General features: G+C 35.5%; 1 protein-coding gene across 3 annotated transcripts in view; it reads right to left on the reverse strand.

Moving 5' to 3' along the window:
• Positions 1 to 13,941, reverse strand: part of CCDC93 (CCC complex scaffolding subunit CCDC93) — a 40,116-nt gene extending 26,175 nt beyond the window's left edge. For 2 of the 3 annotated variants that reach the window (XM_026714625.2, XM_087920349.1), the window contains exons 1-9: positions 13,778 to 13,911; positions 9,943 to 10,056; positions 9,480 to 9,574; positions 8,486 to 8,597; positions 8,221 to 8,319; positions 6,826 to 6,882; positions 3,975 to 4,075; positions 3,284 to 3,301; positions 351 to 387 (exon numbers count right to left, since the gene is read on the reverse strand). In XM_026714625.2, coding sequence (XP_026570410.1) covers positions 351 to 387; positions 3,284 to 3,301; positions 3,975 to 4,075; positions 6,826 to 6,882; positions 8,221 to 8,319; positions 8,486 to 8,597; positions 9,480 to 9,574; positions 9,943 to 10,056; positions 13,778 to 13,819 — 675 coding nt within the window. In that variant the 5' untranslated portion in view covers positions 13,820 to 13,911. Of the gene's footprint in view, positions 1 to 350; positions 388 to 3,283; positions 3,302 to 3,974; positions 4,076 to 6,825; positions 6,883 to 8,220; positions 8,320 to 8,485; positions 8,598 to 9,479; positions 9,575 to 9,942; positions 10,057 to 13,777 lie in introns of all 3 variants that reach the window. The other variant, XM_026714626.2, reaches the window with a different exon arrangement.
• Positions 13,942 to 13,993: the final 52 nt, after the last annotated feature.

Consider the following 13,993-nt stretch of genomic DNA (forward strand, 5'->3'; position numbering starts at 1 on the left):
TCCATACACCCTAGTATCGCCAATCTCGGGACTGCTGAATAGATTTGGAATGAAAACTACTGCACCTTCTTTGATCTTATTAGGAGGGGAGATAACTTTGGGACAGTGCAGTCCTGCTGATATCCGGATATTGAGTCATGCGTGGCTTCAGAGATGACAAATTCCACCAAACTTGCAACTGGAGGTAACTAATAATTAGTGTTGCCCTTGTAGTTGTGCTATATGAGCAAATAGTGAAATCAAGCTGCAGCTTTCAAATGCTGTTTCTGGATAATCCCAGGTAGGACACACTCCAAAAGTCTAGTTGAGGTCTGTGTGCGGTGTGTTTATTGAGAAAGAAACAATCTTACCTTCTCAATTTTTCCTTGCTTGCTGAACCCGTACCTCCTGTAATACATAAACAGAGAAAACAAAAAGATGTTTCAGCTTCCTTTTAGTTTAATAAACAATGTCACTTTGTCCATGCATAAGGCACTCTCCACACAAAAATCAGAAGTGGCAGTTCTGGGTTAGTTGTGAGTTCAAAATAAAGTGGTGAACAAGCATCTTATCTATAATAATTGGACTTTCACCAACACTGGAAAGTTCTATAACAATGCAGCAACAAGCCAAGATAATCAGACGATTCCCTATACTGTAAAATGTATCAGCAGCGAGGAATTACCACTTTGTCTCCAATCCTTTTAAAGACTAAAGGGAGTGATTGACATGGCTTCATTGAAATAAGCAAATCCTTTTCAATCCTTTCTGGCAGACTGGGAGAACTTTAACACAATCTTCCTATAAGCAATCTGAATTTACTACTCTTGAATTGTTCCATTTTGTCATTTTTCAGTGGTTTTCAGTAGTTTGGGAAGGAAGGGATTTGCCCTCAGAGGCCTCCAGATCTCTTTCCCAACCTTAATTTCAATAAAAAGAAAAGTCACCCATATTCTAAAAATTTTGCCATTAAAATTCAGCAGCTCAATCCTGGATGTTGAGAAGGGCACCTGAACCCCCAAACTGCCTACACTAATGTAACAGCTGAGGCTTCCATAGGAAAGCATGATGTTGGAGGTGGTTGATAGATTAATAACAGATCCCACCTCCCCCCCCCCACTCATCCTACTCCCTCCTTCCCTATCTTTGAGTTATAGCTGATAATTTGTATTTTTATAGTATTCTATTCTTATTATAGACATGTTTTTGTATTCTTTTATTCTTTTTTTTAATCACTGTAAGCCACCCAAAGTCACCTTTGGGTGATGGGCAGCCAACAAATTTAATAAATAAATAAATGAAACAGCACACCATCCTGATGATTAAAAATAAAATAAATACATAAAAAGTTGCTCACAGTTTTGCTACTCTGGTGCTTCTTGTTGCTGGAATACCGAATAAAGGACTATCTTCATTCCAAGAGCATTTCAACTGTTGCCCTGAAAAGTTAGACTCTTCCTAAAGCTGTACATTTTTTTTTTTTACACATACCCTCTCCAGTGAACTTCTAGTTTGGACATTTCTTTCAACTGCAGCTCTATTTCAGCTTTCCCTAACAGCTATCAAAGCTGGTTAATTCTGTTTTATTCTACAGAAATTATATTTTATTCTATAGAAATTATAGCAGAGGATATAGCTGTACAGATTTGTAGCAGAGAATGGTTTCATAGCCATACAGATCAAAAAATAGTGCACAGTGTACAGTCACTATGGGCCTTGCAGCTTAACGGTTTTAACTGTCTCAACTATCACAAAAAACCCTACCCTCAAAACGACGCTATAGAGCACTGCGCACCAGAACTAGACACAAGAATAGTTTTTTTCCCAAACGCCATCACTCTGCTAAACAAATAATTCCCTCAACGCTATCAAACTATTTACTAAGTCTGCATTACTATTACTATTAATCTTCCCATCCTTCCTTTCACCCTCTCCTCCCACTTGTGACTGTATGAGTGTAACTTGTCGCTTGTATCCTTACGATTTTTATTGACTGTTTCCTAGTATGATTTGATTGCTTATTGTACCCTATGACTATCATTAAGTGTTGTACCTTATGATTCTTGACAAATGTTATCTTTTATGTACCATTCTTGACAAATGTATCTTTTATTTTATATACAGAGAATATATGCACCAAGACAAATTCCTTATGTGTCCAATCACACTTGGCCAATAAAGAATTCTATTCTATTCTATTCTATTCTATTCTATTCTATTCTATTCTATTCTATTCTATTCTAAACTCTCCTCAGAAAAAAAAGAACCATGGATTATAAACATAGTGTTTAGCAAACTAAATACTGCCATATACTGGCTGAATGGTTCTGTAATTATTGCAATACAAAATACATTCTAACATGTATTCCAACAAAGCTATAAAACACAGCAGAGGAGAGAGGCCACAGGTTGGTGATGGAACATAGGCTTAGCATACAAAGGTTCAGTCCCTGACATCTTTCCTTTGCATGGAAAAGGCTTGAGGCTGAAACTCTGGATGGAAAATAACAGAATCCTTATTTGTTTACGAGATTGTTTAAGATTACAATGCTCGACTTACAACCGTAACAGAGTCTGCCTATTATGGTCGTAAGTTGTAGTGGTCATAAAACAGGTTGGGCATGTGACCGACCTGATTCTAGGAGTTTTTTTGTGGTGGTGTTGAAGTGATTGTAAATACGAACCCATTGTGCAGTTTTGCTAAAAACCGCAAGTTCAGTCAAACCACTGAAAAACACAGATGTGTGACCTTGGAATGCTGCAAACAGCCATAAATATGGCTGAGTACCCAGAGTGTAATCATGTGACTGTGGGGGAGGGCTGGGCTGGTATTTGGTATTTAGGCTTAGCAAGCCCAATCTGTTATATTTTATTAATCATTCATGCTGAGTAAAACACAAGTCAAGATTAAGGGTATAATACTGTCACACCAAATGTGGTTCTGAAACAAATGTGAACAGCTGTATATTCTGATTTGTTTGAAATATATATTTTGGCATGGAGGAAATAATGAGAGTGAAATCAATCCTAAATCACTGTGCAGCTAAATAATGAAATCAGACCACTTTGGGTTTGTGATAATGCACCATTTAATATGTGATATAGCTGGGGTTAAGGAAAAGTTAATTTTCATTTAATACCTCTTTCCCCCACCCCACCCCAAAAAGAACTAAATTTTACTCTGAACATATAAATAACTAAGAATGTTCATCAAATATCACCACTGAATAATAAAAGTACAGCCATATTAATGAGAACAATGCAAATTCAATTAGAAAAAAACACACAAAAGGAAAATACTCACAAGAAATACTCAGTGAAACTAAGAAGAGGGATAACAAAAAGAGATGGAGATTTGAAAATACAGCGAAGCCTGCAGTGGAAAAGCCATAACTGATAAAATTAGCAAATGTTTCTCGATGTGTAAAAAAACCGTAAATCTGACACTAAAATTAGCCTTCGGACTGTGGAATATTCTCCCCCTCCTGGAGGTGTGACAGGCCCCCATCCTCTTGCCTTCTGAAAAGGAGTTAATCCATGGCTCCAAAGCCTCCATAGGGAGCCCAGAGAAGTGTGCAACCATGGGGCTGACTAGTGCCCTGAGACTGTTCCTTTGCCTTTTTAACTAATGTTTAATTGTGGTTTTTTAACTTTTATATATTGTTTTTATATTTCATAGTAGTTGTCTACTACTAGATGTTATCTAGTTTGGTTTCATTACCAAACTAACATCATCCGTGCTATTAAGGAGTGGTGTGTGTGTGTGTGTGTGTGTGTGTGTTCTCATTTTATTTATTAGTGGCTTGTGCTATCAAGTGTTGGTGGGAATTATCTTGGTGGTTTACTGATTGGGCTGTTAATATTCTCTTATATCAGAATGTCATAAGCTGAGGACCATCTGTATTTCACAGGGATCTACTTCAATACAGTTTTCACTGCACTGCAACACTTCTAACAGCTTATAAAATCTCAGGATGTATTCACTCTTAACTTACCTGCCATATTCCAGAAGGGTAGCGTGAACTTTGGAATCCTCATCCAGTAATTTCTCTGCTCCCATTCGTCTTTGATATTTCCTCTGTGGCTTGTAAACCTCCTGGAATACAATAAATACCCATCACATTATTCAGAATTATGCAAAGTATTGAAAGGGAGAAAGACATAATAAACCAAAGAAATTAAGTCCCAAGGATGCTTTTTTTTTTTCCAAGAGGCAACTGGATTTTCTGGTTTTTCTTTGAAGATGTTTCGCTTCTCATCCACAGAAGCTTCTTCAGCTCTCTGAAGCTTCTTGGATGAGAAGCGAAACATTTTCAAAGAAAAAGCAGAAAGTCCAGTTGAAAAAGCAGCTTTGAAACAACCCTGACCTGGATGACTGAGGATCTCCATAGACAAAGAAATTAAGGCATGAAGTAAGAAAAGTAAATAGAGCTAAATTTAAGTAATTTACAACAGTAACGTCATTTGCTATACTTCTCCATACTCGTAGTCTACGTAAGTATCCTTGTTTCCACACGTGGGTATGTGTGTGGGGAGAGACTAGGACGGGGGAGGATGGGAATCCTTTATTGGACTGCATGAACAGATCTGAGCTCTTCAAGATCCACTGAGGGAAAATCCTTCCTTAAAATTTTATCTCCATTCCTGCAGCCCAGTGATAGATTTCCCCTCCCCTCCGTCTACCAAGAAGAAATTATTTGTTGGACTCAGCGGACCCCTCTCCTATTTCAGTAGATGGAGGAGAGAGAAAATCCTTCACTGGGCAGCAAGAATGGAGCTATGATCCAGCCCAATGAAGCATTTCTTCACAAGTAGACAGCGGGGAAGGGAAATCCTTCCTCAGCCTGGAAATCTCAGCCTGGGCTGGAGGGGAGAAACTTAGCTTCATGAAACAACTCTTCATCACTGAAAATATTGTTTCTTTTTTATGGTTCATTACAGCTAATTCCAAAATTAATGAACAGATTTTGATGAGATTCCTCAATCATTATATACATAGAAACAGGTTTAAAAATTGATTGAATAATTTTTCAGTATTATACAATTGGCTAGCCTCAGTGAATTTCTGATCACTCACATTTGTTTGGTTATGCCATCTTTTGAACAGACTGTCCATTTAAAAAAAATCAATAAGAACATGCATAGTTGCCAACTTAAAAAATAATAAAGAAAGACATAGGTGCAAACTTGCCAACTTTTAAATCTGTAATATCCTTGGAAATAATAAAAGAAATGCCGGTCCTTTAAAAAGGGAATACCTTACATACTTAAATAGGATTTAATTTTGAATCTCTGAAGATCATTGATCATTAATTCTATCTCTAGTCTTGAATAATTATGCTTAATTACCAGAGATTTAATTATGGCTGCTTTAGCTAGCTATATAAGGATCGTTTTAATATAATTAAGACGGGAAAAATGAAAAACATCCATATCATCTATAATAAGCTATTAAAAGATATAAAACAAGGCAACGTACTAAAATTTAAGGTAAAACAAGTGAATTGAACAAAGAATGACCAATATATGACCCTATGAGTAATCCACTTAAATTGGGCCACATAGACCATTTTCATTAAACATTTATGCAGGATTCCACTATTTTTTAGCTATCATTTATTTCACTGGATAAAAGTCTGCCATAAAAATATGATTAGAGATCATCATTAATTTGAAATAATTGATCCATATAATTGGCAATCCCAAGAATCACAGGGAATGGGGGAAGAAGGAATACAAACATGCAAAAAAAGGCTAATAAGCAAATTAAAGTGGATTCTCAAAACATGTCTTTCATTGCATCCCATCCTTGTTTAGTGCTGCATTTTTTTTACAAATGAAGAAAACAAAAGAAGTGCCTTTCTAAAGAAAACTGCTTTAGAACTGCAATGTCTGAAATGAATTCTATTTGATGATATTATATCCTTTGTTTATAGTATACCCTGACAAAGGCAGTTTACTTTCTCTTAGCTACAGTGGCAAATATGATCACTGTTTCTACAATTTGGCTTTTCTCCTTCATTGGCTCTGCCAGAGAAAGTCGTGTTAAGAGCTTTTTAACACCCCCCCCCCGATGTTTTGATCAATGTTGGCAGATACACAAGTGGGTAAATCTGTTTTAAACTACACTACATCAGATGAAATGCAATGCAAGCCATGCAAATTATGCATCTTTAAATTTCTTTTTATGTGATATTTGAAACTGACACACCATTTCCTACAAGGACAAAAGAAAAACCCAAATGTATTGCTAATATTCAAAACATACAAATGGGATTTCAATTTATCACAATTCTACGTGCCACACAAAATTAATCCAGTATTAACCTAGTAGTGCCATCTGAAAAATAAGAGAGAACTCTTTTTTATTTTTATTGTCTCCAAGAACTCTCACTATAAAGAAGAGGAATAAATTTTTGCAATATAAATTTAACAACGGTATACTATAAAATACATGGATAGCCAAAGTTGGCTAGTTTTCCACTAGGAATCTTGCATCCCATCCTCTGTCATGCTACACCACAACGAACCATGATATGATTCACAATACACAAATCCAGCCAAGCATACTGTTATTGCTAATGACATGGAAACTTTTCATCATAATATTCTTTGCAAAGCAATTTGCAATTTGTACCAGAACATAACATTAATAAGAAATACAACAGGTATTATTACTGTAGTTATAATTCAAGGTTTTCTAACTTAAAAAAAGCAATCATTTTATATATAGGGTCTATTTGAAAAAAAATAAGGTAAATTTTTTTTAAAAAGCATGGCACATTTAAATCAAATATTCGTTTTGAAAAAATCTTTGAATTAAGGTGCATTGCATTTTACACTTACACTGATCTCATTAACAGTTTTTATAGCTTTTTCTTTTCGTTGCATGAATTCATCATCCTGCAAGGCAATTGAGATAAGTTTAAACAATAGCAACAAAGTTTTGGTTTCTACAGGAATAGCAAAGACGGCACACCTTGTTGCATAAATACTGTGATGCTCAAATGTACAAAAATGGAAGCTATGTCATTCTGACACTTTCACACTGAAAATACAATTCCACAAGTACTTATCTGGGTCATTAAATTCATCGGTACTTACTTCTAAATAGCCACAGATACGCCATTTATGCTTACATCCTAATATGTACTGTACTATGGTTTTAGAAAACTAACTTGTCTAATCAAAAGCAAAGGCTTTGACATTGGTTATCACAAAGGAGACAGAAATAGATGCTTACCAGCTTATAAATAATAAGAGCCAGTTAGATATACGTGTTCTGGTATTGAATGTTTTAACGATATCTCAATCTCTTAATGATAGTTCTTAAAACCAAAGCTTTTAAATTTGAAGCATCATTTTCCAGCAGAAGATAAGATGTGAATATTGAAAAGTAATCAGTTTTAATGACAACATGCAAGAACTTTTTGATTTAACTGTTCTGAATATGTCCCATTTCAGGTTTTTAAAAAATATTGTTTTTAATTTAGTTGTTACAGAATTAAAATGGTTTGCTTTGATTATCTTTTAAAAAGTGTTTGGGCTATGAGACAGTATTTTGAGATAAAATATTTCCAAAATTATTAAGATGTATATGCTTTGAATAGAAAACAAAGGTTTCAAAATCTTTTATACAACTGTTTCAAATCAGAAGCCGGATGTTTCAATACAAAACAGTTCAAATTCAAAATATTTTGCACATACCTATTTTTTAAACATAAAAACTTCGCAATTATATTTTCTTTCCATAAACGAACTGGAGACAAATAACTTGGACATATTTTGAGTTTTCTAACTGAACATAATGTTCTTAAGAACAGAGGATAAACCTACTATATAGAACTATACAGTACTATGTTCATAAGTATGGGACATTAAACATCAAATCCCACTGTCAACAGAAATTAAACTTGTAATAAAAAATAGTTATATGTCTATCAGTGCTGGACAAGCATATTGCTTTAAAATGCTGTTGATAACAATTTTCCAGATGATTTTAGAAATGCTCCCTAATGGCTAGCAATACAACTGGATATTTAACATTAAAGAAAGAGTACTGACATTTGTTTTTCTCCAGTATCAGCTTCTGACATTTGATACATCAGTTTCTGCCTAAAAGTCTATGAGCTGAAACAGCTGTGCAAGCTTTGCTTCAATCGTGTACAATTTAAAGATGCTGAAGAGAATCACTCTTAATGCCAGTTTTCAAATCACAGAAGATAGCAATAAAATGTTTACCTCTGGTAAACTGTGTATCTTTTGAAACTGAGATATGGAATACGACCGGATGTAATCTCCCATTTCTTCCCGGGTTTCTATTGCACGTTTTACAAGCCACTAAGAGCAACAAAGAAAAAGAAAGAAAAAAGTTGTGGGAAGGAAAAAAAAAAAGATCTGGATATGTTACATCTATCAAAAAGAATTAAATTGATGAAATGAACCTCTTCTTTTAATCAGCAGAGCTAAAAAAGAGCGTCATCTTTATATATTAAGATGCATGTACCTGTACAACAGGAAAGATGTGGATGAAATCCAATCCCTGTATTTGATGTGGCTCCAAGCGGTGAGGGCATTTCATTCTAGGTAAAACTGATACAATCTTCTCTGTTAAGGCACTGGAAAAAGACAAATATGAGACAATTGAGACATGTGCAACTATATATACACAACATCCTAAAAGAGCCTCCTTGTGGATATAATTGAACTGCTGGTAAACAACACATCCCATTAATTTGCTTTAAAATCTCATCTTAATTTTCACATACGTGGTATAGGATTACAGACTAAATGACTCATAAAAAACGTTGCACACAAGAACTCAACAATATTAAGACAGGTCTGCCAATTTCTATGATAAATCATTTGACTCATATAGCCTCTTATCTTTTGGAAGAAAAAACTGAGATAAACTTTTAAATGTTTAAAACTATTATAATGTGTCATCTTTAAGTTGCCTCTTACTAAGAAAACATACACATACAGTAAACAGACTGAGTTTTTTTTTTCATAAAGTGATCCTCATAACAGAGTATAAGAGCTGTGGTGGCGCACTGGTTAAAATGCAGTATTGCAGGCTAATTCTACTGATTGCTATTGCCAGCAGTTTGACTCTCATTGGCTCAAAGTTGACTCAGCCTTCCATCCTTTTGAGGTTGGTAAAATGAGGACCCAGATTATTGGAGGCAATATAGTGACTCTGTAAACTGCTTAGAGAGGGCTATGAAGCAGTATAAAAGTCTAAGTGCTATGGCTACAATAATGCTCCATTCCCACTTGAGTGGATCAATGAAAACAGCATGTGAATATTTTGGCATTACCTAAAAACTGATCTGAGAATAATGAATAAAACAAAGTAAAAATCTTACTTTCATAATTACTATAAAATAATTCAAGATAATTGGAAATTCTTGCACAACTTTCCTAGATAAACAAAATTTGTGCTGAAAGCATCATGCATGCAAAGAAATTAGTTTTCAAGCGTTTCCCTACCAACTTACATTTTTTGACCAATTGTTGAGTTTTCCTGAAATAACAAGTCAACATCAATGTCAAAGTTGCATGTTGTGATACACCAAGTCATGCCACCAACCACCTAAAACCAAGACAAACATATTCATTAAATTGTCTGAAGTGGAAAATCCAATTAATGTCATATTATTACATAAAAATGTAATTCACTTTAACTTAATAATGTAATTTTTAACTTAGTAGCAGTCCCAGAATTTATTGTTGAATGCAAGATGTTTCTTAGAGTAGCCATACTTATTTTACTTATTTTACCTTTTACTAAGAAACATAAGAGAATTAAGAAAACAAAACAGTTGTTTTATAATCTGTACTTCAATTAAAACAGGTAGTGATCAGTTGAAATCAGAAAAATGATGAAAAACTATTAAATATGTTTAGAGCATGCAGCCTGCACACAACATTTATAGTAATGATATATGAATACAGTCTTACCTTATCAAAAGGAGACAGGCCTTTAATTCTTGCCCTGAAGTATCCAGCAGCAACCAAGAGTTCTAAAATTTCACTTAACTTGATATTTTGTTCTTCATCCTCTCGAGTTTCAATCTAAAAAGAAAATTAGAGGGATCTATATTAATAAAAGTTATCAAGAAAGAGTGGGATGATGAAAATCAAAATAATCATTATTTTTTCTGTGTATTATATTTATGTCATAATATATGTTCTACAAATTACCTCAAGATATAAATCAATATTACCATAACCAGTTCTGCACACTCAAAAAAGTGTCCAAGGTTGGGTCTTCATTTCAAAGGATGGTTTCTCAGCAATAATTATAAAATGTGAGACATCCCTGGCTGTATAAGATTTGCAGCTTAAAAAATTGCTTATTGCCAAATTATTACTTTTATGTGACTATTCATTTTAATACTACTACTTGTCAGAGCTCTTTGGATGAAAATAATTATGTTTTTATTAAATTAATATATTGTCTTTTCACCAGAAATAATGCTTAAGAGACAGGGTTTTATCCTGCTGCAAAATGGAGAAAAGATACTTAAGAACAGCTTATATATTTTACTCATTTTGATGCCAGCTGACTTCAAACAATTCTGTTTACAACTCTTGGATTTATTTAGATCTCTTCGAAAATGCTGGTAAAACCTAAAATATACCACAATCTTAAATGTAATGATATAATTCAAGTATCTAGTCCTCAGTTATGATTAACAGTACATGGGGAATACAAAAATTGTGAAAAAAGAGCATTTTTATTATATCTGTATACTGCCAATTCAATAAAACATGACTGCCATGGTTTTGCATTTGTACCAATCCCAATTACATTTCACAACACAGGAATGTAAGCGAAGACAACAAACTCCAAGTTTAAAACAATGGGCATCTGCAAACACACCTCTAATAATAATTAAAAATAAACCTCTAAATCTCATCAGTCATTCTAAAAAGTGATCACCGGTGGAGATCCAGCACCTGGAGCCTCTCTACATTCACAGGCCAGTGTCCAATGGCAGCCTCAGGCCATTCTCCTGGAACCAACAGCCAGCTTGTTTCTCAGAATGGATCAGTGGCTGAAAACTACTTCACCAAAACTCACAAAAGCCAGTACAAATAGCAGTAGGAGAACTAACATTCAACTAACTATATTTCAAAACTCTTACCAACTTTTGGGTCTACGTAACTATGACATTTTTAATAAGCAACCCCCAAAGAAATATACAATTAGGGAACGCAGTGATCTTAGTCACATAAAAATCAGATTTTTTTTGATCAACAACTTTCTTGACCAGCAAGTTCCTATGAAAACCTGTTATGGTTATGTCATGAGCGCCATTATACAACATTAAAAAATGGTTTTAGAAATTTTGGGGTACAATTCTTAAATATGCGTTTAAAAATGGGAAGAGATAGAAAGGTAGGTAACCATAACAAGTTCTAGTTCATAATAAAAAGTGAACTTCAGTGATCTTAGGAATGAAGACATAGGGGAGTGTGTGATTCCTGCAAACACCTAAATATTTAATAATCCAGAAAGGGCTCATCTGCACAGCTCAATGTGTTTTCCCCTTGTTCTCAGGAAGGATGGAAAATGTGTTGTTTTGAGAACCACTGCCCCAACCATGTTCCTGTAACCATGCCTCAAGATGACAGCCATGCGACTGACAATTTGAGGTGTGCTAGTGGTGGAAATGATGAGATTGAGAGCAGCAACCAAGGAGAGAGATTTTTCTTCTCTGCTGCAAAATGAGATTACTTTCTTTAAATGTATAGGAAGATGTTATGTGAGCTGAATTATGCTCTTCCATACCACACATGTTTCACTGTTATGTTCTACAGGGTATATCTCTTTTAATTGGCATTATCAAGCTACGAACGCTTCTGACCACGACCAAATCAGGTTCTGACCAAAAGATTCTTTTTTTTTTTTCACGGCCGATTTCTCTTTCCACAGCATTTTTTTTTGTAAGCACCCAAATTTCCAAAATTAGGTTCGGGTCACGACCAAATCAGGTTGTGACCAAAATTACAGAACAAATTATGGTCGTGACCAGAGGTTCTACTGTACTATAGAAGGATGAAGTAATTGTTTTGTGCAATGGAGACTACAGAAGTAGAAACACCAATGAAAAGTATAAAACCACTAAGCATTTAATGAAGCATGTTAGGGATCTGCAAGAAAATGAGGCAGAAATACAGGTAGTTCTTAACTTACGACCTCAAATGAGCCCCAAATTTCTATTGCTAAGCAAGGCAGTTGTTAAATGAGTTTTGCACCATTTTACAAGATTCCTTGCCACAGTTCAGTTAGTAACATAGTTAAGTGAATCTGGCTTCCCCAATGACCTTGCTTATCAGAAATTCATGAAAGATGATCAAACACCCCAGAACACTGCAATCATCATAAACATATGCCAGTTGCCAAATATCCATGGGGATGCTGCAACGATTGTATGAAAAACAGTCATAAGTCTCCTTTTCGGTGCTATTGTAACTTCAGTCACTAAACAAATGGTTGTAAATCAAGGACTACACGTACGAGAGAATAGCACCGAGGAAAGTACCTCAGACTGTGTGATACCTGTTAAGGCTGCAAGGTTACCAGAGGAAGCCTAAACTTAAGAAAATCTATTTTTGGTCTTCCACTAGAGCAGTTTCTCAACCTCAGCAACTTGAAAAGGTGTAAACTTCAACTCCCAGAATTCATAAACCGGCATGGGAAAGGAATTCTGGGAGCATACTGACTGGGAAATTCTGGGAGTTGAAGTCCACACATCTTCAAGTTGCTATGGTTGAGAAATACTGCATTAGAGAATTTCTTGGTTATGCATCAGACCTGGGCCATATCTCCAATAATTCTGGACAGCTGTTTTTCTGTATGAGAATTTTCTATGAAACATCCATATATGTCTGAAAAAAAATTAGGAAAGAAACTTAGGTTGCTTTAATTTTTAAACTGTTTTGCTTTATTTATATGCAGTAATAAAACAAAGGAAGGGGGAGGAAAAAACAGTAAAGAAGAGAGGGAGAGTGGAAAAAAAAACACTGTATACATTCCCTAATTGTAGAATCCCTTCCTTATTCTGAAAGGTGGGCCCTAGGGTGTTCCAAGCACAAGCCATTTTATTCCCACAAATAAGCCACCAGGCACAAGTGCCTTTTGAAAATGTTGCAGCCCCAATCTGCACTCTCAGGGTCAATACCAAACCTCTTTGGCATCTAGGAAGCATTTTCTGTGCTGTAGTAATCTCCCACATTTGCAATAATAGAATCGGCTGGAATGGAATGGCATAGCGATGCTAGTAAGTACATATTTTAGTTTTCTTTTATTATTTCTTTTATTTTTATTATTTATTTTATTTTATTTTTTATTTTTAAAAAGAAAGCCCTGATCATATGCCGAAGTGATTAGAATCGCTTTCATTACCCAATCCAATTTCAAGGGGAGGGGAAAAAAAAGAGTGAGAGAGAAACTTGGGGCAAACCTAAGAGACCCAACACTTCATGCGAGACGTAATACATAACGAGGTAACACTTCACGGACACCCGTGTTCTCAGATGTAGAGAATTGCCCACAGGCCATGGGAAAACGGTCACTGAAAAAAAAAAACCTCGGAAATAAACTGTTTTTTTCTTCCTTTGGAAAGAAAGCGGCTCATTCTCAAATCGTTTTTCCTCCCTCCTACTCTTCTTCCTACAAGGGACGTGGATTCTCCACTCCCGAGTGACATTCGGGAAACAAACCAATGCATGCAAGGTTCGCTCGCATAAACAAGGGAGCCAACAATCCCACGACTCTTTCCTTTACCTCCTGGGCAGGCTGATACTCCTGCCCCTTAAGGGTACCCATATCCGCGCCTTCTCCGCAGCTGCTGCACCGCTTCCTTCTCTTCTGTCACATCCGCTCACGCCGGACTAAAGACTCGCCCACTTAAGTGGGGAAAGCTTGGGTGGCGTTCCGCCTTCTTCCGCATAATCCTACTCTCCCCCTCTTCTTCCCTTGGTTTGGACCGCACTCCTCACC

This window comes from Pseudonaja textilis, chromosome 1 (assembly GCF_049901715.1).
Source record: "Pseudonaja textilis isolate UNSWEBS1 chromosome 1, rPseTex1.2, whole genome shotgun sequence".
NCBI classification, from domain to species: Eukaryota; Metazoa; Chordata; class Lepidosauria; order Squamata; family Elapidae; genus Pseudonaja; species Pseudonaja textilis.